At 52.5% G+C, this 24,586-nt stretch overlaps 1 protein-coding gene across 2 annotated transcripts; it reads left to right on the top strand.

The window, feature by feature from the left end:
* The first annotated feature begins 1,536 nt into the window (after positions 1-1,536).
* On the top strand, positions 1,537-20,141 carry RASL10A (RAS like family 10 member A). Of its 2 annotated transcripts, none has more exons than XM_039505627.1 (3): positions 1,537-1,864; positions 12,782-12,906; positions 18,347-20,141. In XM_039505627.1, the coding sequence occupies exons 1-3, from the start codon at positions 1,649-1,651 to the stop codon at positions 18,615-18,617; spliced, it is 612 nt and encodes a 203-aa protein (XP_039361561.1). In that variant the 5' UTR covers positions 1,537-1,648; the 3' UTR covers positions 18,618-20,141. The 2 variants fall into 2 exon arrangements, with proteins under 2 accessions (XP_039361561.1, XP_039361559.1); XM_039505625.1 differs by lacking the exon at positions 1,537-1,864 and adding an exon at positions 9,606-12,327 and having other exon boundaries at positions 12,763-12,906.
* Positions 20,142-24,586: the final 4,445 nt, after the last annotated feature.

The following is a 24,586-nucleotide window of genomic DNA, read 5'->3' as shown; positions in this document are numbered from 1 at the left end:
ACACAGGTAAGCAGGGGTCTTGGCAGGAGTGGGGCTCCAGCCATGTCTGAACAATGTAACCTTGTCCTCTCAGCTCTGCCAAGCCCCAGGGGCTGGGCTCCCCTGCCCTGCCTGAGCCCTGCAGAGAGAAGGGGAGACCAGTGATGCCAGTAACATAATTTTATCAGCTTCCTCCTGGCCTATGGCTTTGCCAAGTGCACTGGGGCCCGGTCCCTGCCCTGCCCACCTTGGATCATGGAAGGAGGAGTCCTGTCCCTGTCCCCCTGGGCTCCTCAACGCAGCCTGGGCTTTTTGCAAGTTTCCCTCCCTCCCTCAGCCGACTTGGATCGCGAGCCCAAGGCGCTGTGGGGTCGCAGCCGCTGTTGGCCTCTCCGAGGAGGGAGCCCTGCGGCCGCAGACGAGATGGGGGAGACGAAGGCACCAGTGGGGCTGGGACTGAAGTCGCCCCAGCGGAGCTTTGCGTCACAATTCAGCTGGTGCTTCCCTCCGCTGGCCCAGCCCCCGGCGTTAGAGCACCGCTCTCCAGCGGGCTCCTCGGATCCCTTCCCCCTCGCCGGGAACTGCGCCCACCCCCAGCCGCCGTGTGCGCTGGGCCGCGGGCTGGAGCGCAGCGGGCGGCGGCATTCCGCAGCATGCCCCGGATCCGGGCAGCAGCGCTGGGGAGGAGCGCGCCACCGGCCCGGGGAGCTGCGCTACCGAGCCCGGGAGGGAGGCGGGCTGAGCGGGGCTGCCCTGGCCAGGGGGCTGCAGGCAGAGGGGTCGGAGCTCGCTGCCAGGGCGCGCCGGAGAGCGGGGGAGCCCGCGGCGCTGGAAGGAGGACGCGGGTGTAATGCGCTGTGCCGAGCGCTGGCTTGGTGACATCCCCGTCCTGCGTCCGCGGCTCCAGGGGCCAGCCCGGCCTCGGGGGCACTGGGCCTTCCCTGGCTGAGCTGATGCTGCTCTAAGGGGGTAGCGATGGGCACATGCCCTGAGCAAACTCCGGTCCAGCAGGAGCGGCCAGGGGCGTGCAGAGAGCGCCGGGATCGCCTTGCACCGCCGGGGTAGGAGCTGCAAAGCCACTGGCCTTGGGCAGAGGGCTGGGGCCGCCTGCACCGGCCACATCCCCCAGCAGCTCCCGGGCGTGGTGGAATCATTTCACTGGGTTTGCTGTTTTCCTGGGGGGACTCAGATCTGCCAGCCTGCGGCGAGCGGGATCCCCGCGGGCGGCGCTGGGACCGGCCTGGGGAGAGTCCCGGAGCTCACTGCTGCTCCAGCGGGGTGTGCGGGGACACCGGGCGGGGGCTTCCCCTCCCCTCCCCTCCGGCTCCGTGTCATCGCACGCTGGGTCACTCGCTGCAGCCTGCCATGAGAGGCTCTCAGCTTTGCCGTTAGCTGCGGGCCCGAGCCCCGCGCCGCCTTTCCGGCTCGGCTGTGCTGAGCCCCTGAGCCCTGAAGGGCCTTGGCCTGCCGGCAACCAGCCACTGCCGCGGGCCGGGGCAGCCTGGCGGATCGGCTCCGGGCGCTGGATGTTCCGCACGTGTCCGCCGAGCGGCCAGCTGGGCTCGGGCGCTTGGTAGAACTTTGGCTGCTGCCTGGCAGAGCCCTGAGCAGCCTGCAGGAAAGTGCCCATGGTCCGGGCGGGAGCTCCCCGAGGCGCTGCACGTGGATCATGGTGGAAACCTTGAAAGTGGCTGTTCTTGGAGCCCCAAAGGTGGGGAAAACCGCCATCATCCGCCAGTTCCTGTACAACGACTTCCCGGAGACATACCGCCCCACTGGGGCCCGGGACACCTACAGACCCTCGGTCATCTACAACGGGGACATGTACGACGTGAAGATCATGGAGGTCCCCTACTTAGCTGCCTTCCCAGCAGACAGCTCTCAGGTAGGAGCCCTCCCCCACGCAGCCGGGCTGTGCGCCTGGGGCTCCATGGCTCCGGCTCTGCCCATGAGTCCTAGGCAGATATTAGAGATGGAAACGCTCTACTAGGTCCCATCTGGCCCATCCCTCCCGTGGGCTGGTGCGCTGGTTCCCAGTGCTTTGTCCGGGCTAGTTCCAAGTGTCTGGAGCAACAGGGTTTCCATCACTTCTTCTGTAGCTAACAGGGGGGGTGGCCCGGAGAGCAGCAGAGGCTGGTGGAATAGTGAATGCCCTTTGCCCTCTCCAGCTAGACCCACCAGTGTATGTTCTGCAGCACCAAAGTGTGTATGTTGCTTAACTGGAAAAAAAAGTTCCTTGCTCTACAGAGTTTGCAACCTAACGTCTAAATAACAATAGAAGAGAGGGATTCTTCCGAGTTGGGTACCCAATCCATACTGGAAATCAATGGGAATTATGTGCCTAACACACTTAGGCATTTTTTAAAATCCCACCCAATATGTCTCTAGGCACATACATTGTAAGTAAATATTCTTCTCAGGCTGGGTACTAGCACATTAAGCCAGCCGCCGCAGCTTCTCAGATCACTTTTCTTTTCATGTATTTAAAGTCACTCTTCTCCGTGTCATTCATACCACTCAACCAAATTCTTTCTCCTGCACTTCCTACTTGTCCTGATGGCCTTGTAATCAATCCCTCAGTGGCTAGTCCTGGACGGTACTTTGTTCCATCCTACTTCAGCTTCAGAGACTACAAGAGAACGGCAGCCCATGTGCAGTTCATGGGAAATGCTGTCATCCATGGAGTTTTTTTAACATTACTGGTTTAATCCAACGTTCACTATGTGCTTGGTTCCAAACAGTAGGGAAAGGTGGTTGTTCTGGATGTGAATGAACAAATCCTAAATTTGCATGCCAAACAGGGATGTGCTGAATGATTGCCATATCAAACTCCTGTACCAAATGGTATGTACACACACACACACACACACACTTGCACACGTGCTGCAAAGTCACATGTATCATTAACCCTTTGCTAGGTGGATCTGAAATTAACTCACTTTACAACTCATCTTGCTTTGGCAAATCACATCCTAAGGGTTCAGCACACATTCTGGGCAGCATGTCAAGTCATTTGCCTGTACACACACACTCCAGTACTGCCCACCTTTTAAGAGGGCAGCCAGGATCATATCAGCAATTAGCATGCACAGAACAAGCAACCAGACACCTTGAGCCAATTCAAATACTTTGGGTGTGTTCAAGGCCCATTCTGAATGAGAAAAACTAGATGAGTGAAATCATAAAGCACAACTTTGATGACTGCATTGTTCAGGTTCGTGGCTAAAATGGTTATGAAGACAGAATCAGCAGAGTGAAGAACCTTACAGAGTTCAGGTGTCAAAATCTCACTGGACAAATTGACCTATAGGATAACATTGGCTAGTCTATTGATCTACAGGACTATATTGACCACACCATGTCTGATCTTGCAGAAAAAAGAAGGCAAATTACTCTGCAGCCTAAGTACTTGCGTTCCTCACCTTGACAAGCTTTCTGAACATGATGTCAAGTGTTTCATGGAGAGCCAGTCACATCTGATTCATCATCCTTTTGGTGCACAGCTGCCATAGCAACTACTGCATGGCTCCATAACCACCTTCATATAAGTCCAGGAGCCACAGAGATTATAGGACTGAGCTGGCCATTAATAATCTCTGAAGGTTTCCAGAATAACTAGTCACCGTTGCTTGTGTAACTGCCCATCCCAGTAGGCATGATCTTGTAGGCCTCAGAGACCATGGCAATAAGTACAGTGTAATTGGCCCCACATTCATCACTACCTTCAGGCCTGTTTGAAAATCCTTCCTCCTGCCTTACCTGCCCATTCAGACAAAGTTATCCCTCTGAAACACCCAACAAATCGACTGACCAACCATCTCACTAGTTAGCTGGCCATGTGTAGGCAATAATGTAGGTCAGGAATCAGCTATGTTGCCCTTCCTCATATTAAGCAGTACCTGCCACCACAAATAGCTGATCCAAATGGATGGGTTTACTCCTGGAGGAAGGCACTACTCAACAGGGAGGGCTGCAGTATCAGCCCCTTAGAGATTAGACATCAGGTTTCAGCTCTGTTTTACAAACAGCACTCACTGAAAAGCAGCCACCCCTGGGGTGACGAGCAGTAATGGTGCCAAAGCAGGGACATTTTCTGGGGCAAACAAACTTGTATTTTCTTTTAAACAAAGTGTCTTGAGCTCATTAACACACAAGCAGAGCAAAACTAACCTTCTGGTTTTAAAGTCCAAAACAGCCCATGTGATAAGCTTCTGGCACTCTTGTTCTCTCTCTCAGAGATGAAGGGCTTTCAGACACAGCCATGAAGACAATCTGCCATGCCAAGGGATATGCTTTTTCTGTCTGTCTGCTCCACTTACTAATAGAGGACAGTTTTCCTAGCCCATGAAATTTTTTGAGATTTCAAAAATGTCCCTGTTTCACATCAGAGCATGGACTTGAACCTGGGTCTCTTGATGATTGATTGGCAATCCCTTGATTCGAGGATGATCTCTATCATGAATTTACATATGGGTCTTGAGATGACTTAAACCTGGGTCTCTTGCATCCCAAATAAATGCCCAGCCCACTGGGGTTTTGGCTGTTGAGGAGTGGCTGTCTCTCAACGTCTGCTGTTGGGGCTGCTCCACTTTGTAAAATAAGTAAATAGTCATTGGGCCTGAGAGAAAGAAAGAGACAGACTCTCCAGCCTGGCTTGGAGGAGGAACACGTGAGTGTCTAACCAACCCACTAGTCTCTCTCTGGTTCTGACCAGACATTCCATCCTGGACCTGAGAACCCTTCCTGATGAATGCGTCATCAAAACTGATACTTTCCTGTGGAAAGTTACAATTTTGACAGATCAGCATTTTCCAAGGAACAAAAACATTGAATCAAAAACCGCCTGTCTCTAGTTCCTAAGCCATGAAGTCAGTGCCCAGCCTGACTAATTTCAGGGAGAGCCAAGAGAATGCAGAAAAATACTAGCCAGGTACATCGTCCCTTTCTATAAATTATCCTTTCTTGTTGAAATATTGGAAGGGTCAGTGACTGGTGCCTTAAATAGAGGCAGCATTTACACCTGTTTTAAAAGATCCACTCTCAAAAACCAATTTGAACTGCTTTGCAGGCTAACACCATGATTCATCCTAGGGTACTTAAGGAACTAGCTGGAGCATTCTCAGAACCTTTAGCAATTATCTCTGAGACCTCATGGAGGATGGGTGAGGTCCCAGGGGAGTGGAGAAGGACAAACATAGCACCTATCTTTAAAATGGGGAACAAAGAAAACCTGGGGAATTATAGACCAGTCAGCCTAACTTCGATACCTGGGGAAATACTGGAACAGATCATGAAACAATCAGTTTTAAGCACCTAGAGGATAAAAGGGTTATAAGGAATAGCCAGCATGGATTTGTCAAGAACAATCATACCAAACCAGCCTAATTCCCTTCTTTGACAGGGTTGCTGGCCTAATGGCAGAGGGAAAGCAGCAGACGTGCTGGATCATGATTTTAGTGATGCTTTTGACACAGTCCCACATGACATTCTCATAAGCAAATGAGGGAAATGTGCTCTAGACGAAATTACTGTAAGGAGAGAGCACAACTGGTTGAAAGATCTTAGAGTAGTTTTCAATGGTTCACTGTCAGACTGAGAGGGTCCCACAGGGTCAGTCCTGGGTCCGGTATGACTCAATGTCTTCATTAATGACTTGGACAGTGGAGAACATGCTTATAAAATTTGTGGATGACACTAAACTGGGAGGGGTTGTGAGCACGCTGAAGGTCAGGATTAGAATGAAAAATGACCTGGACAAATTAGAGAATTGGTCTGAAATCAACAAGATGAAATTCAATAAAGACAAGTGCAAAGTGCTTCACTTAGGAAGGAAAAATTAAATGCACAGCTACAAAATGGAGAATAACTGGCTATGCAGCAGTACTGCTGGGAAGGATCGGGGGGTTACAGTGGATCACAAATTGATTGTGAGTCCCCTGTGTAATGCAGTTGCAAAAAAGACTATTATCATTCTGGGCTGTATTAATACGAATGTCGTATGTAAGACCTGGGAAGTAATTGTCCTGCTCTCCTTGGTGCTGGCGAGGCCTCAGCTGTAGTACTGTGTCCAGTTCTGGGCACCACTCCTTAGGAAAGATGTGGACAAATTGGGAGAGTACAGAGGAGAGCAACAAAAATGACAAAAGGTTTAGAAAACCTGAGCTGTGAAGAAAGGTTAAAAAACTGGGCATGTTTAGTCTTGAGAAAAGAAGACTGGGGGGGACCTGATAACGGTCCTCAAACATGTGAGGGCTGTTATAAAGAGGAGGGTGATCAATCATTTTCCATGTCCACTGATGGTAGCACAAGAAGTAATGGGCTTAATATGCAACAAGGGAGATTTAGATGAGCTATTAGGAAAACTTTCTACCCCTAAGGCTAGCTGAGCTCTGGAAAGGGCTCCCAAGGGAGGTTGTGGAATCCCCACCATGGGAGGTTTAAGAACAGGCTGGACAAACCCCTGTCGGGGATTGGTTGGTCCTGCCTCAGCACAGGGGCTGCACTTGATGACTTCTCGAGGTCCCTTCCAGCCTGACCGTTCTGTGATTCTATGCCACATGCTTGATTTTAGTCCACCAAGTCTTACGTCTTGGCTGATGGTTCAATAATGTAAATGGTTTGTATGGCCCCATCTAGGCCTCGGTGTTAATGCCCTCGTCAGAGGGTTGTGGGGGGAATTCACTTGTGTTGTTTCTGACTCTCCAACAGCAGCCCTTTGATCTGCTCATGGATGACTCAGCAGCACCAAGGAGTCAGACCTCAGGTCTTTTAGAGAACGGGATCCCGGGAGAGAAAGCAAACTCCATGCCAAATGGCTTTGCAGGGAGCGTGGGTTCTGGCAGATTTGTCTCCGCTCCTGGGCCCACTGCAGAGTTTGTTATTAAGTTTTGAATCATAAAGAATATTTTAAAACAACAGCCCTATGAAGTAAACACTTGGGTAGAGGTGATAACACAACACAACACACACACACACCCCAAAACAGATTTTTCAAAAGCACAAAGGGCAGTTATGTGTTCAGTTCCCATTTGTGCTTTTGAAAATCTTCTCCAGATAATACACCCATGCACACAAACAACACACCTCTACACATGCAAAGGCACACACTGACACACTTGTGTGCATTTGCATATATACACACAACCACACCCCTACACCCACGTGCTGCAAATGTAAATACTTCTTGATTTCTGCAGAAACTTGCAGGCTTCTGATACGTGGGTCCTCAGAAAGAGTCTTACTGAGGACAGAATTTTATAGTGCATGTTTACCAACTTTAACAAGGCAATAGATCATTACCAAAGACAGGGCTTCCAAAGAGGATGGATCTAGACTGTTCTCAGTGGTGGCAGATGACAGAACAAGGAGCAATGGTCTCAAGTTGCAGAGGGGGAGGTTTAGGTTGGATATTAGGAAATACTATTTCACTAGGAGGGTGGTGAAGCACTGGGATGGGTTACCTAGGGAGGTGGTGGAATCTCCTTCCTTAGAGGTTTTTAAGGCCTGGCTTGACAAAGCCCTGGCTGGGATGATTTAGTTGGGTTTGGTCCTGCTTTGAGCAGGGGGTTGGACTAGATACCTCCTGAGGTCCCTTCCAACCCTGAGATTCTATGATTCTATTCTAAATGCTTTCAAACCATTTCAGTCATCAGACTTCAGTGGAGCATTTTCCTCATCCCCAAATCTGCTACTTTATCCAAACAAAACAATGGGCAAACATTCAAACAGATCTGCCTGGGAATGAACGTAAGTGCTGGAAATTCTATGAGCATTCATAAAATAATAATAATAAAAGTCTGCTTTGCGGCTTATGTAGATGGTCCCATCCTAGCGTCAATCTAGTGAGCTCACTAAACGAGAAGTAAGGGTGCTAGCACCGCTGCACAAGCCTGCCTGCCCCCCTGGTATGTATTCGCTTGTGCCACCCACGCTGACGCCTGCGTCGTGCTATCCTCACTTGGATCTCTAGCGAGCTGGCGAGAGTACAGCTAGCGTGGGTACATCAGACACAAGCTGCTGAGCACGCCCCAGCTGCAGGGCACTTACCCCAGGGCCCTGCTCTCCGTGGCTTGTCGCCTTGGAGGCTGATATTTCTTCGGCTTGTTCTCAACCCTTGGAGGCCAGTGCCCCTGAGCTAGCCTGGAAGGTACGGGGGACCTGCCGGGTCACGGCTGCGGGACACTGATGGAGGCATGAGTCTCATCCAGAGCCCAGGGGAGTCCAGGGGAGTCTTCCTGCTGATGTCAGCTGCCTTTGGCTCAGGCCCCGTGTACCTGCCCGGGTGCTGCACCTGCGCTGTACTTGCACACAGGCCGCCAGCCTCCAAGGGCGAATTTCACCAGCACAAAAATCCTTCTAATGGAAATGATCATAAGAAACCCCCCAACTGACCCAGGGTCTCAGGGGACTGCACACCTCAGCCAGGCTCCCTGCTCCGGCAGCTGCTTTGAGCTCCCCAGAACAGTGCTGCGGGGAAGGGGCCCCCCCTTAGTGCTGCTGTTTGTTTTAAAATGGCAAGTTGGTGTGAGAAGCTGCCATGCCTAGCGAGTAAGTAGGCTAAACCCCCCCTGCTGGGACCAGCCGCAGAGCCGGAGCAGAGAGGGGAGAATGAAGGGCTGGTTAGCAGGAGTGGGGGAAACGGAGCCACCACATTAATAGACATAAAGGTCTTACTTATTGCCGGGCCCTGGTGGGAAGAAACAATGCACGGACATGGTCTGCACGGGGCTATCGTTCCCTCTTCCAGGTGCCTGTGACATTAACAAACCATTCAAGCTCCAGTCTCATTGTTAGCCCCCGTCAGCAGGACATGCAGGGAAAATAACTCTCTGCTTTGTCCCTGGGGCATAGGAGGATATTTTCCTGCTCCCACCTGGGCTGGAACATGTTGCATGGCAGGAATTATTCCTGTATTTGCCTCAAAGCTCCAATGAACGGGAGGCTTTCTCCATTTCCCAGGGGAGCTGTTTTATTATTATAATTCCTTTCTGCAAAATTTGAGTCCTTGTCTGATCTTTCACAAAAAAGGCTTCCCCACAAATAGAAATGCTCTGGCATATGGCAGAGGGATTCGCTTTACCGGCCAGTTTATTAAAATACATACTTGTTTGCTCCAGGTATTTGCTGCAGTGAATGTCGACGCACAAAGGCAAGCTGGGGTTTGCCTTGCATAGCTTCCTCTGAGGGTGCAGGGTGGGTTATGTACAGCTGGGTGCAAGGGCCAGCATACGCCTGTCTGAACTCCAAAGCCAAGTTGTGTCTGTTCAGTACTTGAATGGGAGACCTCACAGGAACACCTGCTTCAGTACATGGCGCTCTCACCTCTCAGCTGGTCTTCAACCAACTGGGCACTAGAGGCTGCTGTGGAAGCATCGTATGGGTGAGATGTAGAACGGAGCCCCTGGTTGCTTGTGGTCATTATAGATCCCCTAGTTCTTTCTGTAGGAGCTGGTGTGTTAATCCTGATGTTAGGAAACACTATTTCACTAGGAGGGTGGTGAAGCACTGGAATGGGTTACCTAGGGAGGTGGTGGAATCTCCTTCCTTAGAGGTTTTTAAGGCCCGGCTTGACAAAGCCCTGGCTGGGATGATTTAGTTGGGGATTGGTCCTGCTCTGAGCAGGGGGTTGGACTAGATACCTCCTGAGGTCCCTTCCAACCCTGAGATTCTATGATTCTATGTCTTGGGCTGTTTACACTCTGCCTCTCTGAAAGCCACCTGCAGTTTCATTGGATACAGGATTCTTCTACACTTCCTGGTTGTGATATTGGTGTGTCAATTAACCAACTGTCATCATCCACCCAAGAAGCAGCTGCATTTCGGTAGTGGCTGTTGTGATTCCTGAGCCTAGTTTGTAAAGTATTCAGAGACTCTTGGGTTAAGAAAATGCAACAGGCAGCATTGTCGTTCCACTGAAGCCAGGGGAGGTGCTGAAGGGACCGGGGTTGGGCTGCTTGTCAGGGGCAGCAAGAAGAAAACAGGGAGATGAAATGGGAAGCTGGGGTGGGTCACTTCACTTCAAGTCACTTCTTGATGCAGCCTCACCACTCCAGCTACACCTAGAGAAAGTTATTAACTGGATTCAGGGAACAGATGGTTACCCTGGCGTTAGGCACCTGTGGGAAGCAAGAGCCTGAATTAGCTGCAAACCAGAGATTTGTATGCATCAGCCGTCTGCTCTGTGCCTTCTGTGGGGTGCTGTCTTGGAAGAGGAGGGTCGGACTCGGAAGGGGCTCAGGCCTCTCCCTGCAGGCTCCGTCGCACATACCGAACTCGAATGAGGAGTCACGTTTCCTGTGGGAAAACCATCGTCACTGTTTTCAGGCACTGGGGGGCCATTTGGCAGTTAGAAGAATAGGGCCCGTATCCCGCCTCTTGTGCATTTCCTTAGAAGGCAGAGACTGGCCTGACCATCGAGAATGGATGGAAACCAGGTGTCCAGGCATCTGAGCTCAACTTGGCTTGGCAAGGGGCCAATGTTGATAAACTGTGTCCAGCTGCCTCCAAAACCCCTCTGCTGGGGAGAAGGGTTTGCGCTCACCACACCGCCCCAGAGGTGAAAGGCCCCTTACACAGGGGTGATGCCTGAGATCCCCACTTGGGCCTTCTGCACTCTGCTGGTCCCAGGGGCCCGTCGTCTTGGAGGTGAGTGGAAAGGGGACAGGCTCCAGGCCTCAGTGACACGTTTGGCAGCAGAGCACAGGGCACACAGGGGCTGGAGAGCCAGGGCACACAGCTTCCCAGTCAGTGACTAGACCCTGCCTGGCTCCATGCTGGTCCTTTGCTCCCTTCCTCCCTCTAGGTTTATATAAAGGGCTGATCCCTTCCTCACCAGGTCACCCATTCAGTAGCCGCCTCCTTACCCCGCCATTGGAAATGCTCCTCAAGAGACAGGATAATGCCCCCTGGCAATGGCTCTCAACCTATTCCATCTCCCCAATTAGGGTCGTGGCCCCCTGACCCTGTTTGCAACCATCTGTGGGTCATGCCCCTCAGGCTGCGATGCCTGCAGAGAGGAGAAGCATCACTGATTGCAGAAGGTCAGACTTGATAACCCATATGGCATTTCCCAGCTTCTACTTTCCAGGGCTCATCCCACTGCTCTCGGGAAGCTGAGTTTTGTTCTGCATTCTGGCTTCCCGTCCTTTCTCCGTGGTGAGAGGCTGTTCCATGCTTAGGGAGATGTTCTCCGGGGCCCAGCTGGATCCATTTCTATGGTTGCAATGCCCTTTGAGTGGTTTCCCAAAGTCAAGGACAGACAAGCTAGGCCAAGTGAGTCCCAGGCAGTCAGTGCCCCTGGGCAGCACAGACAGCCCTAGTCATGGTGGTTGAAAGAATTAAAGGCAACGTCATGCTGAGTCTTCATCCCTCCAACGCAATTTCTGATTAAAAGCACTGGTTAGAAAATAGATGTGCATTTCTCATCTCTTCCCCCATCTGCAAAGAGCCTCTAATTGGGTTTGAGTTGATTTCCTGCCTTCTAAGCCACCATCAGGGAGAACATTATCTCTGAAGAACCTGATACGTCACAGCTGGTAGTGCCAGTTACTGGAGCAGCCTAGACCATCTGCTGCTCCTGGGGGTGGGATTTGCGTGGCTGCAAATGGCCACGGCTAAGTGCATGGGCGTGTTTCTGGGCAAGAAAAAACAAATTAAACTCAGCTGCTGTGTCACGTAGGCCAGGGTTGCATTTGGAGCCGCCCTGTTCAAGGATGCAGAATTAGATTCACAAAGTGAGGTTTTTCATGAACAGCTAAAGCCAAGAACATGAGCAAACTGAAAGGGACGTCCTACCTCCTGCCACGCTCCACTGGCAAACCCAGCTGCTGCATTGGAGTCAGTGGGGACAGGTCCCCAGCCGGTGTGATTCAATGCTGATTTACACCAGTTGAGGACTTGAGCAAAAATCATTATATCATCAGAACAAACTTTCATTGGCTGAATGCATCCCTGAGGGTAGAAAACTCTTATCTAACAATAAAGCAGGGTGACGTTTTTAGACCTAACAGTGTTTGTTGGAAACGGCTGATGTGATGAACGTTCCATGGGAATGTGCTGATTCCATCGAAACGTTGGGAAGCCGGGCAGGCAGGTCGGTTGATCAGGTGTCCTGGCTGGCTGGCTGATGGGTGGGCAGGCTGCCCAGCGCCATGGGTGGCCTGGGCGCCAGCCCTGCTGCCCAGCTCCTGGGCATTGTGGCCAATGGAATTTCTGGGATACTGTTCCAATAGGAAGTGAAACATCGACACCCCAGAATTTTCCAGGAAACGGGATTTCCCCTTTCCAGCCAGCTCTGATAGCAACTCCTGAGAGCAGCGCAGCGGCTGGGCAGGTGTCCCAAACACACAGGTAGGTGTGGGGTTTGCATGCACGTGCCGCTGTGACAGAGTAGGGAGGGGAGCCCAGGGCAGGGGCTGGGGCACTCTCCTGAGTCAATAAGGAGTGGCTGATGGTTCCCTCTGTCTGATGCAGGTATCTGTCCCCCCCACACCCCGAATCGCAGCCTGGGACCATCCCCCTGCCCTGGGCAATTCAGTCTCCAAGCAACACCCACCCCCTTTCCCATGGCCCCGGACACTGATGGGTGAGAGGGTCTAAGCAATCCTGGGCTCTCATGCTGCCCGCACCCCTCAGCCGTCCTCTCTGAGAGCTGAGAGGAGATCTTGGTCTTCTCCCCTCTGCTTGTTGAAGCCTCCCTGCCCCACACCTGCCTTGCAGGCAGGACCTCATGGTGGTGGGGTGGAGGCTGATGGGACGGCTCTGCCCCCCCCCCACCCCGAGCAGCCTGCATTCTCTCCCCCAGGAGTGGTCGGACCTGAAGTGCCGTGGGCTGAGGAACATCAACGCCTATGTGCTGGTGTATGACATCTGCAACCCCGAGAGCTTTGAGTACGTGACGATGATCCAGCAGCAGATCCTGGAGAACAGGTGACTGTGGGGTAGGATACGGGGGGGGGGGGAGCTGGGTGCCCCCCACAGCTCCATTTGAGCTCTCAGAAGGAGTGGGGGGAAGGGAAGGGCCACAGATCCTGGGAGTTCCTCAGTGCTCAATTTGAAATGAAAAACATGCTGGGGCTCATTTTAGCGCCTGGGGCAAGCAAGCATATTTGCACCCCTAGAGGTGATGGGGGGACACACAGGTTCACGTCCCCCCCCAGATTTCTGCCTTCCATTTAGCACAGAGGTTTCAAACCAGAGATGACCTGTGCCCGGTGACTGGGGGGCACAACCCCAGAACTGCTCCAGCACGCCTCCCGCGGGCAGCCCCTCCCTCCCGGAAAGCAGCGGCCCTTCCCTGCAGCTTCCTCTTGCCTCTGCCTCTCCATGCCTGGTGCAGCTCGCTGGCTTAGCTGCCCCGCAGGGAAGGGTCTCGGCCACACCACGTGACCAAGCAATGGGGGGAGGCATGTCACTCTGCGTACCCCCCCCCCCCGTTTCAAACTGTCGCCTCCTGCCAGAAACCAGTGGGAAGCTGGTGGGAGCTGCTCTGGCCCCTGGTTCTCTGCACCGTGGGAGCTGGGGCGCTGCCTGGCTGCCCTCCCTGCCCTGCTCCCATAGGCGCTGACTCCTCCACCAGCAGGCAGCTCCCCCCCACCCCCCGCCTGCTGTGATCAGCTGTTCTGTGGCCTGCTGGAGGAGCAGGGATGGGCACACCTGGGGGAGTGGGTGGAACTGGGCAGGAAGGGGCAGGACGAGGCGAGGCAGGGGTGGGAAGAGGCAGGGTGGGGGTGGGCGCTTCGGGAAGGGTGGGGCCAGAGGCGGAGCAGGGGGTTGGGCACCCCCAGAGCCCGGAGGAAGCTGGTGCCTGTGCCTGCTCCCCAAGCCAGCTGCCTCTGCACAGCTGGGCACTGCCCGGGCAGGGTGGCAGCACAGCTCTGAGCTCCACCCCAATGCGCTCCCAAAGGAGCCTGGCACTGGCCAGCAATGCCCCCTGGAGCCGGCCCCTGCCTGCGGAGCCTGGCTGCCAGGAGATCTTCCTCAAGGCGCTTGCTTGCTGCTGCCCAGGTGCTCCTGACTCTGCTGCTGGCGGTGGCGCTGCCTTCAGAGCTGGGTGGCTGGAGAGCGGCAGCTGCTGGCCGGGAGCCCAGCGGTGCCGTGGCTACGAACTGCTAAGCTTAGAAGTGCTGGGAAGCCCTGGCACAAAATAAGCACTGGAGATCCTCTTCCTGGAGTGACCAGCCACCAGCCTAGGCCACCTCTGCCCTAAATTCAGAGGCTTTCTGATCTCTGCAGCTGGCAGACATAACATAAGAACATAAGAAAGGCCGTACCGGGTCAGACCAAAGGTCCATCTAGCCCAGTATCTGTCTACCGACAGTGGCCAATGCCAGGTGCCCCAGAGGGAGTGAACCTAACAGGCAATGATCAAGTGATCTCTCTCCTGCCATCCATCTCCATCCTCTGACGAACAGAGGCTAGGGACACCATTCCTTACCCATCCTGGCTAATAGCCATTTATGGACTTAGCCACCATGAATTTATCCAGTCCCCTTTTAAACATTGTTATAGTCCTAGCCTTCACAACCTCCTCAGGTAAGGAGTTCCACAAGTTGACTGTGCGCTGTGTGAAGAAGAACTTTCTTTTATTTGTTTTAAACCTGCTGCCTATTAATTTCATTTGGTGACCCCTAGTTCTTGTATTATGGGAATAAGTAAATAACTTTTCCTTATCCACTTTCTCAACATCACTCATGATTTTATATACCTCTATCATGTCCCCCCTTAGTCTTCTCTTTTCCAAACTGAAGAGTCCTAGCCTCTTTAATCTTTCCTCATATGGGATCCTCTCTAAACCCCTAATCATTTTAGTTGCTCTTTTCTGAACCTTTTCTAGTGCTAGAATATCTTTTTTGAGGTGAGGAGACCACATCTGTACACAGTATTCGAGATGTGGGCGTACCATGGATTTATATAAGGGCAATAATATATTCTCAGTCTTATTCTCTATCCCCTTTTTAATGATTCCTAACATCCTGTTTGCTTTTTTGACTGCCTCTGCACACTGCGTGGACATCTTCAGAGAACTATCCACGATAACTCCAAGATCTTTTTCCTGACTCGTTGTAGCTAAATTAGCCCCCATCATGTTGTATGTATAGTTGGGGTTATTTTTTCCAATGTGCATTACTTTACATTTATCCACATTAAATTTCATTTGCCATTTTGTTGCCCAATCACTTAGTTTTGTGAGATCTTTTTGAAGTTCTTCACAATCTGCTTTGGTCTTAACTATCTTGAGTAGTTTAGTATCATCTGCAAACTTTGCCACCTCACTGTTTACCCCTTTCTCCAGATCATTTATGAATAAATTGAATAGGATTGGTCCTAGGACTGACCCTTGGGGAACACCACAAGTTACCCCTCTCCATTCAGAGAATTTACCATTAATTCCTACCCTTTGTTCCCTGTCCTTTAACCAGTTCTCAATCCATGAAAGGACCTTTCCTTTTATCCCATGACAGCTTAATTTACATAAGAGCCTTTGGTGAGGGACCTTGTCAAAGGCTTTCTGGAAATCTAAGTACACTATGTCCACCGGATCCCCCTTGTCCACATGTTTGTTGACCCCTTCAAAGAACTCTAATAGATTAGTAAGACACGATTTCCCTTTACAGAAACCATGTTGACTATTGCTCAAGAGTTTATGTTTTTCTATGTGTCTGACAATTTTATTCTTTACTATTGTTTCAACTAATTTGCCCGGTACCGACGTTAGACTTACCGGTCTGTAATTGCCGGGATCACCCCTAGAGCCCTTTTTAAATACTGGCGTTACATTAGCTAACTTCCAGTCATTGGGTACCGAAGCCAATTTAAAGGACAGGTTACAAACCTTAGATAATAGTTCCGCAACTTCACATTTGAGTTCTTTCAGAACTCTTGGGTGAATGCCATCTGGTCCCGGTGACTTGTTAATGTTGAGTTTATCAATTAATTCCAAAACCTCCTCTAGTGATACTTCAATCTGTGACAGTTCCTCAGATTTGTCACCTACAAAAGCCAGCTCAGGTTTGGGAATCTCCCTAACCTCCTCAGCCGTGAAGACTGAAGCAAAGAATCCATTTAGTTTCTCCGCAATGACTTTATCATCTTTAAGCGCTCCTTTTGTATTTTCATCGTCAAGGGGCCCCACTGGTTGTTTAGCTGGCTTCCTGCTTCTGATGTACTTAAAAAACATTTTGTTATTACCTTTGGAGTTTTTGGCTAGCCGTTCTTCAAACTCCTCTTTGGCTTTTCTTATTACACTCTTGCACTTAAGTTGGCAGCGTTTGTGCTCCTTTCTATTTGCCTCACTAGGATTTGACTTCTACTTTTTAAAGGAAGTCTTTTTATCTCTCACTGCTTCTTTTACATGGTTGTTAAGCCACGGTGGCTCTTCTTTAGTTCTTTTACTGTGTTTCTTAATTTGGGGTATACATTGAAGTTGGGCCTCTATTATGGTGTCTTTAAAAAGGGCCCACGCAACTTGCAGGGATTTCACTTTAGTCACTGTACCTTTTAACTTTTGTCTAACTAACCCCCTCATTTTTGTATAGTTCCCCCTTTTGAAATTAAAGGCCACAGTGTTGGGCAGTTGAGGTGTTCTTCCCACCACAGGGATGTTGAATGCTATTGTATTATGGTCACTATTTCCAAGAGGTCCTGCTATAGTTACCTCTTGGACCAGCTCCTGCGCTCCACTCAGGATTAAATCTAGAGTTGCCTCTCCCCTTGTGGGTTCCCGTACCAGCTGCTCCATGAAGCAGTCATTTAAAGTATCGAGAAATTTTATCTCTGCATTTCATCCTGAAGTGAAATGTTCCCAGTCAATATGGGGATAATTGAAATCCCCCACTATTATTGGGTTCTTAATTTTGATAGCCTCTCTAATTTCCCTTAGCATTTCATCATCACTATTACTGTCCTGGTCAGGTGGTCGATAATAGATCCCTACTGTTATATTTTTACTAGAGCATGAAATTTCTATCCATAGAGACTCTATGGAACCTGTGGATTTGCTTAAGATTTTTACTTCATTTGAATCTACACTTTCTTTAACATATAGTGCCACTCCTCCCCCTGCACGGCCTGTTCTGTCCTTCCGATATATTTTGTACCCCGGAATGATTGTGTCCCATTGATTGCTCTCAGTCCACCAGGTTTCTGTGATGCCTATTATATCTATATCCTCCTTTATCACAAGGCACTCTAGTTCACCCATCTTATTATTTAGACTTCTGGCATTTGTGTACAAGCACTTTAAAAACTTGTCCCTGTTTATTAGCCTGCCTTTTTCTGATGTGCCAGATTCTTTTTTATGTGACTGTTTATCATCTGATCCAGCCCTTACATTATACTTCTCATTCCTCTGCTCCTGACTATAACCTGGAGATTCTCTATCATCAGACTCTCCCCTAAGAGAAGTCTGTGTCTGATCCACACGCTCCTCTGCAGCAGTCGGCTTTCCCCCATCTCCTAGTTTAAAAACTGCTCTACAACCTTTTTAATGTTTAGTGCCAGCAGTCTGGTTCCACTTTGGTTTAGATGGAGCCCATCTCTCCTGTATAGGCTCCTCCCATCCCAGAAGTTTCCCCAGTTCCTAATGAACGTGAACCTCTCCTCTCTACACCATCGTCTCATCCACGCATTGAGACTCTGAAGCTCTGCCTGCCTACCTGGCCCTGCGCGTGGAACTGGGAGCATTTCTGAAAATGCCACCATAGAGGTCCTGGATTTCAGTCTCTTCCCTAGCAGCCTAAATTTGGCTTCCAGGACATCTCTCCTACCCTTCCCTATGTCATTGGTACCTACATGTACCACGACCACCGGCTCCTCCCCAGCACTACACATAAGTCTATCTAGATGCCTCGAGAGATCCGCAACCTTCGCACCAGGCAGGCAAGTCACCATACGGTTCTCCCGGTCATCACAGACCCAGCCAAACCTACTGTGTCTGCATCAGGCTCCAGGGCAGATCCATCTTCTTGGTCAGGCTGGCCATGGGCCGAGCCCCAGACGTGGGAATTAGCTTGTTCACTTTGGGTGCTGGGGGATCACAGGTGCGTCCCGCAACTTATGGGGGATGTAGATACTCCCAGTTCACCATCCTGGCTGGAGGGAAGAGGAGAGAAACTCTGGCTCCAGGAGGGGAGGTGGCTCTGTTTGGACAACAAGCTAGAGTCAGATGAGGGTGGTTGTGTAAAGACATCACAGCTGGTGCTGAGGCCGGCTGGGGCTGGGGCTGGGAGTGGGAGGGCACCTGGCTACTGGAAGTCCTCTCCTCCCCCTCTCCAGGGCTGGGCTGTCAGTCCCACTCCCCATGAGGCATCTCTCAGACTGCTCGTGCCCCATGCAGCACTCCCTAAGCTACGTCTCCTTTCTCCCGCAGGACAGGTGGCGCCAGTGAGGCCCCCATCATCGTGGTGGGGAACAAGCGGGACCAGCAGAAGCAGCGCTTCACGCCGCGTCGGACGCTCTCGGTGCTGGTGAAGAAGAGCTGGAAGTGTGGCTACATGGAGTGCTCGGCCAAGTACAACTGGCACATTGTCCTGCTCTTCAAGGAGCTGCTGAGCAGTGCGCTGGCCCAGGGCTGCAAACACCACCACTCCTGTATGCGCCTCCAGGGGGCGCTGCACACAACCAGATGCAGCCTCATGTGAGCCATGCTGCCAGCCACCTCCAGGGGGCGCTCCCTCTGCTCTGTGGGTAGAGTGGGGGCGGGTTGGGAACTGGTTACCCATCCCCACCTGAAATGGGCTGTGTGCCGAGGGGACCCTCCCACCACCACCTTGCCTCTCCTGGCCCCAGGGGTTCCACTGTTCTTGATTGTACCAGTGCAAAAAAGGACTCATTGTTCTGGGCTCCTGTGGCCCAACTTCTCAGGGACTGAGCACATGACGCAGGCTCCGGAGCAGATGGGAATGGGGATGACCTGAGCGTGGCCAAAGACACAAGTGTGGGCCTCATTATGTAAACGTGAACCCCAGAGCTGGCTTATGGTGCTGATGTGGGGCAGAGCAGAGGGGATGCTGAGGTTGCAGATATGATGGGGGACAGAGAGTGGAGGGAGATGTGATCTGCCCACCCCCTACCCTAAAGCCTCCACAGCTGAGTGCTGTACCACCCAAAGGAGCTCAGGTCGGGTGCACGAGGGCTTTGTATGGAGAGAATCCCTACTGGGCAAATTCTGCAGGCGCCGAGGCCCACAGGCCTCGGCAAGTGTGTGTTGGGGGAGGTTTTGCTGCTGCCTTGTCTGCAAACAGGGCTCCGTAGCCTCCCAGACACGTTCCTTAGCTGTGACTCTTTGGCCAGTTGGTTTTACGCCCATGTTGGGGCAAGGGCAAAATGTTTTCAACAAAACTTTTTTTTTAACAAAATATTACAAAATGTTGCAGCCTTTTCAACCAAACCAAACATGAGAATTTTAGTCAAAATGTTTTTTTATTTTATTTTATTAAACCATTTTAAAAATGTTTTGGTTCATGTGGGTGGGGGGAAAGCTCCCCGTTGCTGCCACTGCCCCTCAACCTTCAGTTGAACCAAAAAAGGGGTTAGTTCCTTGTTAGCGGGTTGGAATTGACTTGCCTGGTGGGGAGCAGCTCCGGCTGCTGCGTTGGTGAGACCTGGGCCTGGCAGTGTCAGTGGTAGCCAGACAGAACCACACAGTTCCCTCCCTCTCCGCCTTGTCCCACCCCAGTGACAGCACCAGCCCTCTTCTCTTCCTGCTGAACCGCCTGCGGGACACAAGGAAGGGTTGAGTGGTTGTAAAGGGAGTGGTTCCAGTTCCTGGGGTCTCAAATGCTGAATGCTGTCGGGACTCAGCAACTGGGTGGGGGACAATGGGGTGATTAATGGGGAGCTGGGATTGCTGGTGCTGTGCTGGCTGGATGGGGAGGGGTGAGCTCCTCCAGCTCCTCGCTCCACCTGACGAAATGAACTTTCATGCAGCTGTTTTAAGGGCTGCTGCGTGGGCTGTAAGTGCTGCGTGAGGCCTCGGCCTGGCCCCTGCAGCAGGGATGGGGGAGGGGGGACACCCATGGCAATGTGCTCAGGCACCCAAGTGCGATGGGAAACTTCCTAGTCCACGACTTGCTGGCCTAAGCTGAGCAGTTCATGCCCACGTGCACTTGACCATCTAAAGCCCACGCAGGGGCTAAGCAACAGGGGTGCCATGTCAGATTTGGGGGTGGGGGCAATTTTAACCATGATTCCAGGGGCTACTTAGGCACCTGAAAACTCTAATTGTTTGCAGATAATAACTTAGCATTTAGCTGACAGGAGCACTGTTTCCAAGTCCTATATAAAGAAAGAACATTAAATAAATATTAGACCCACTCAGCTCTAATACTAACATGTTCTGACATCTTGTGTCAAGTCATTTAAGGGACACTGGTTAGGTTTAAAATTGTCATGCAGCTGCTCACTCTTCAATACAACACTTGAAACAGTTGTAGAAAAATCTTGATTACTTTCTGTCATTTAGGCTACTTACTTTTTGCAGTTCAAGAAGCTTGGAATAGATCATTCAACTTTTGGAAACGTCCTACGAGGGCAAGGCCCCGGATTTTACAGGGCACCTGCCTGGGGCGCTAGGGGTATCACCATACTACAAATAATAGACTAGAAACCAGCTTTAAACAGGAGTGAAACTGACACTTTCAAATCACTTTCACAGTATCGTCAACCCCAAATGTTCAAAAATCATGAGTCAGGGTCACCAAAATCAGGAGATTGGCTTAAAATCCTGAGATTATATAAAAATAATAGATTTGGAGTTCTTTTTATTGGCCTTCTGCTTTTTGAGCCTTTTGGGTGTGGGGGGAGGAGGGGTTGTCACATTTTGAAGCTTTCTCCACAGCCACAAGCCCTAGAAACTTCATTTTTCTTTAAGGCTGAAGGCCGAAATCATCACATACCACTTGACTCCAGGAGCTTTAAGAAAAACAATAATTAGCATGAGACTCATGACAAACTCATGAGAGTTGGCAAAACTGCTTTCACTTCTGTTTAAAGGCTAGTTACTTTCCAGAAGACTCTTAGACCCAACACCACAGTGATTGAGTTGCAGTTCTCACAGGAGAATATTTCAAACCAAACAGCAAGAAAATTTCACATTTTAAAGTTCAGAAAAAAAATGAGTTTTCTGAGGTGTCTCAGGGCCACTGCAGGCAGGAAAGGAAAATAAACAGGCATGGGAGCGCTGGGCAGGTCTTCCTCTTGAAAGAAAGTTGGAGGGTCAAATCTTCCAGGCCTTAATCAGCTAAAACTTCTATTGCCATCAGCACCTCCACTTCAGCTATTAATGTGCTCAAGAACTACACACTTCATAGGTAAGTATCTGAGCCATCGTATCCATGGCTCCACATTTTATACACATTGACTCGGGGACTGGATTGACTGGCATATTCTGAACAGTGCTGAGCGCACAGATGGTGCCCAGTGAATAATTCAAATCATGACAATAATCGTCCACTTTATGGACTGTGTGGATGCAATTTCTGTGCTTTGTTCTGAATTGGCCTGAATTCAGCTGAAACCCGAAGAATTTGATGTATAATCACATCTGGGACTCAAATGGCACGTTCTAATTCCTTCCTTTTCTCGCGCTCAGAACAAACAAATGACAAACCAAAATGGTTTTCCGTTAAAATGTGCTGCCAGCAGCCATTGCTGTACGGCCCAGCCTGGGGCAGAACCTGCCCCCTCGGGGGCTAAGTGCTCTCCGCTCAGCTGACTCTGTCGTTCACTTTCTTCATCCTGCCAGACCTCTGGGCTGGTTTTCATGCTGTCACCCATGACAGCCTGGGACTGGCAGCCCTGCCCCTGGTTCTGCTCCCAGCGATCAGAATCCATTTGTTGTGCAGCATGCAGCAGAGAGAGGCTGGTCTAGCACAGGGTCTCAAACGCAAATGACCACGAGGGCCACATGAGGGCTAGTTCATTGGCCCGAGGGCCGCATCACTGATACCCCCCTCCCCTCGCTGGCTCTGGCCCTGCCCCCACTCCACCCCTTCCCCGAAGTCCCCACCCCAACTCTGCCCCCCTCCCTGCCCCCTGAGGGCGCAGGAGGGGTGTGGTGGGGGCTCAGGGCAGGGAGTGCAGGAGGGGTGCAGGGTGCGGCAGGGGGCTCAAGGCAGGGAGTTGGGGTGTGGGGTGCAGGAGGGAGTGCAGGGTGTAGCAGAGGGTTGGGGGTTCAGGCAGGGGGCTCAGGGCAGGGGGTTGGGGTGTGGTATGCGGCAGGTGGCTCAGGGCAGAGAGTTGGGGTGCAGGGTGCAGCGGGGGCTCAGGGCAGGAGGTTGGGGTGCACAAGGGGTGTGGGATGCAGCAGGGGGCTTAGGGCAGGGAGTTGGGGTGTGGGGTGCAATAGGGGTCAGGGTGAAGCAGGGGGCTCAGGGCAGGGAGTTGGGGTGCAGCAGGGGGTGGGGGTTCAGACAGGGGGCTCAGGGCAGGGAGTTGGGGTGCACAAGGGGTGTGGGATGCAGCACGGGGCTCGGGGCAGGGAGTTGGGGTGCGGGGTGCAGCAGAGGGTTGGGGTGCAACAGGGGGCTCAGAGCAGGGAGTTGGGGTGCAGGGTGCAGCAGAGGGTTGGGGTGCAGCAGGGGGTTGGGGTTCAGGCAGGGGGCTCAGGGCAGGGGGTTGGGGTGCACAAGGGGTGTGGGATGCAGCACGGGGCTCGGGGCAGGGTGCAGCAGGGCTCCAGGCCAGAGCCCGAAGCCGCTTACCTAGAGGCTCCGGGGTGGCAGCGGCGTACACGGGGGGGCCAGGGCAGGCAGCTGGAACCATGTCCCTGCGTCCCACTCCCCCAGGGGCCGCAGGGCTCCGCACGCTGCTTGCCGCACCTCCAGGTACCTCCCCCGAAGCTCCCATTGGCTGCGGTTCCCCGTTCCCGGCCAATGGGAGCTGCGGGGGCGGCACAGGGCTGAAGGGGGACAATCCTGCGGCTGTAGTTTGCCCAACCCTGGCTTGGAGGTAGGCCGGGGGGCCACGTGTTTGAGCCCCCTGGTCTAGTGGATAAGGAGCATGGGCAGTGATGAACCGATGGCAGGGGGAGGCTGGCCCCACCCCTTCTGCCCAAGGCCCCCTCTGCCCCTCTCCCTCGGAGTCCAGCAGCCCCTCCTCCCCCTGCAGCTGCCAGCCTCTGCCCCAGGCTAGTGCTCCCCAGCCAGGGCCACCGCCCAGGGGCCTGGAGCCATGCTGAGCAGGAAGCAGAATGAGGGGCTGGGGGTGGAGCATGGGGGGGGGCCCACACCTGGTGTTTGGGGGGGGTTCTACTCCCCCGCTCCCCAGCCTCCTGTATGACCTCAGGGCAGTGCCTTAAGAACAGTGTTTCAAAGCTTTTTAGCACCCAACCAGGCATCTAGTGGCGGCAGGGTGACCAGATGTCCTGATTTTATAGGGACAGTCCCAATTTGTGGGTCTTTTTCCTCTATAGGTGCCTATTACTCCCCACCCCCATCCTGACTTTTCACACTTGCTGGCTGGTCACCCTAAGTGGAGGTTGCAACACACCGAACTTTCCTGGGACTTTTGAAAATCCTACTGAGTCCCTCAATACCTTTGAAAAGTCTGGGCCTAAGTTTCTCAGTGGCCCGTCTGTACAATGGGGAGCCCAGCACTGCTCTACCAGCAAGGGGCAGCCAGGGTGATGTGCTCAGCCACACGCTCACCCTTCCCTTCAGTTTGGCCCCTGCTTTTCACCTACCTCCCCGCTGCGATCGCCCTCTGTGCTGCCTGTGACCGCGGGCGGCTGCCTTCTGAGGCCCTGCAGCCTGGCTTCAAAGCCACCCCCCCAATTCCTGTTTTGCAGGCTCAGCTAAGGACTTTCAGCTCCTTAATTTAATTGCCAGCCCTTTCTTAGCTGTTGGTAAACAACACAGCGACGAGCTGGGAGCAGCACCTCTCTGCTGCAGCCCTCACATGCCCCACACAGGTAAAAGCGCCCCGGGGGCTAGGCCTACAACGCTGTGCGGTGCCCCCGCTCAGCGAAGGGACGGCTAAGCGGGTGCTGCTGAGGCTGTGGCACGGGGAGGCACACGCAGCCTGCCATGTGCCCCACCACAGGAGCCCAGCCTGGGCAGTGCTTTGGGGGAGTTTTGTAATGGTTTGGTGTGCCCCACGCCGCTCGGGTCGGCGGGCAGGGAAGGTCGCGGGCTGCCCTGCCGCGCTTGCTACAGACCTGGCACTGCTCCCAGCAGGGCACTCCCCTCCTCCGCGCTGCTGCCCCCTACAGGGCGGCCGGAGCAGCGAACCAAAAATAAAAGGAAAAACCCTGCAGGTGCGGCCGAAGCGGCAAAGCAAACAAAAGGCTTGGGTGGAAGCCACCCCTTGGACTCTGTCGCCCCCAGCACGAGCTTGCTCGGCTGGTGCCTGGAGCCGGCCCTGGGTGGAGGGGATGGCTCACACACAGCCACGGGACTTGCCACGACTGCTTGGCCAAACAGCTGCCCGGTGTGGGGATGGGCAGCAGGTGCCTGCGTTGCTGTAAATGCGATGGGCCAAGGCAATGGTGGATGTCATGGCCTAGCGCACCGAATGCACTCTGCTGTGGCCACCCCCACACCCCCCCCGTCATGCTTGGCACAGCTTGACCTGTGTTCCTAGACATTTGGGTCACCTCTGGGTCACCGGG

This window comes from Mauremys reevesii, linkage group 18 (assembly GCF_016161935.1).
Source record: "Mauremys reevesii isolate NIE-2019 linkage group 18, ASM1616193v1, whole genome shotgun sequence".
NCBI lineage: Eukaryota > Metazoa > Chordata > Testudines > Geoemydidae > Mauremys > Mauremys reevesii.
This window is presented reverse-complemented; position numbering and strand designations above follow the sequence as displayed.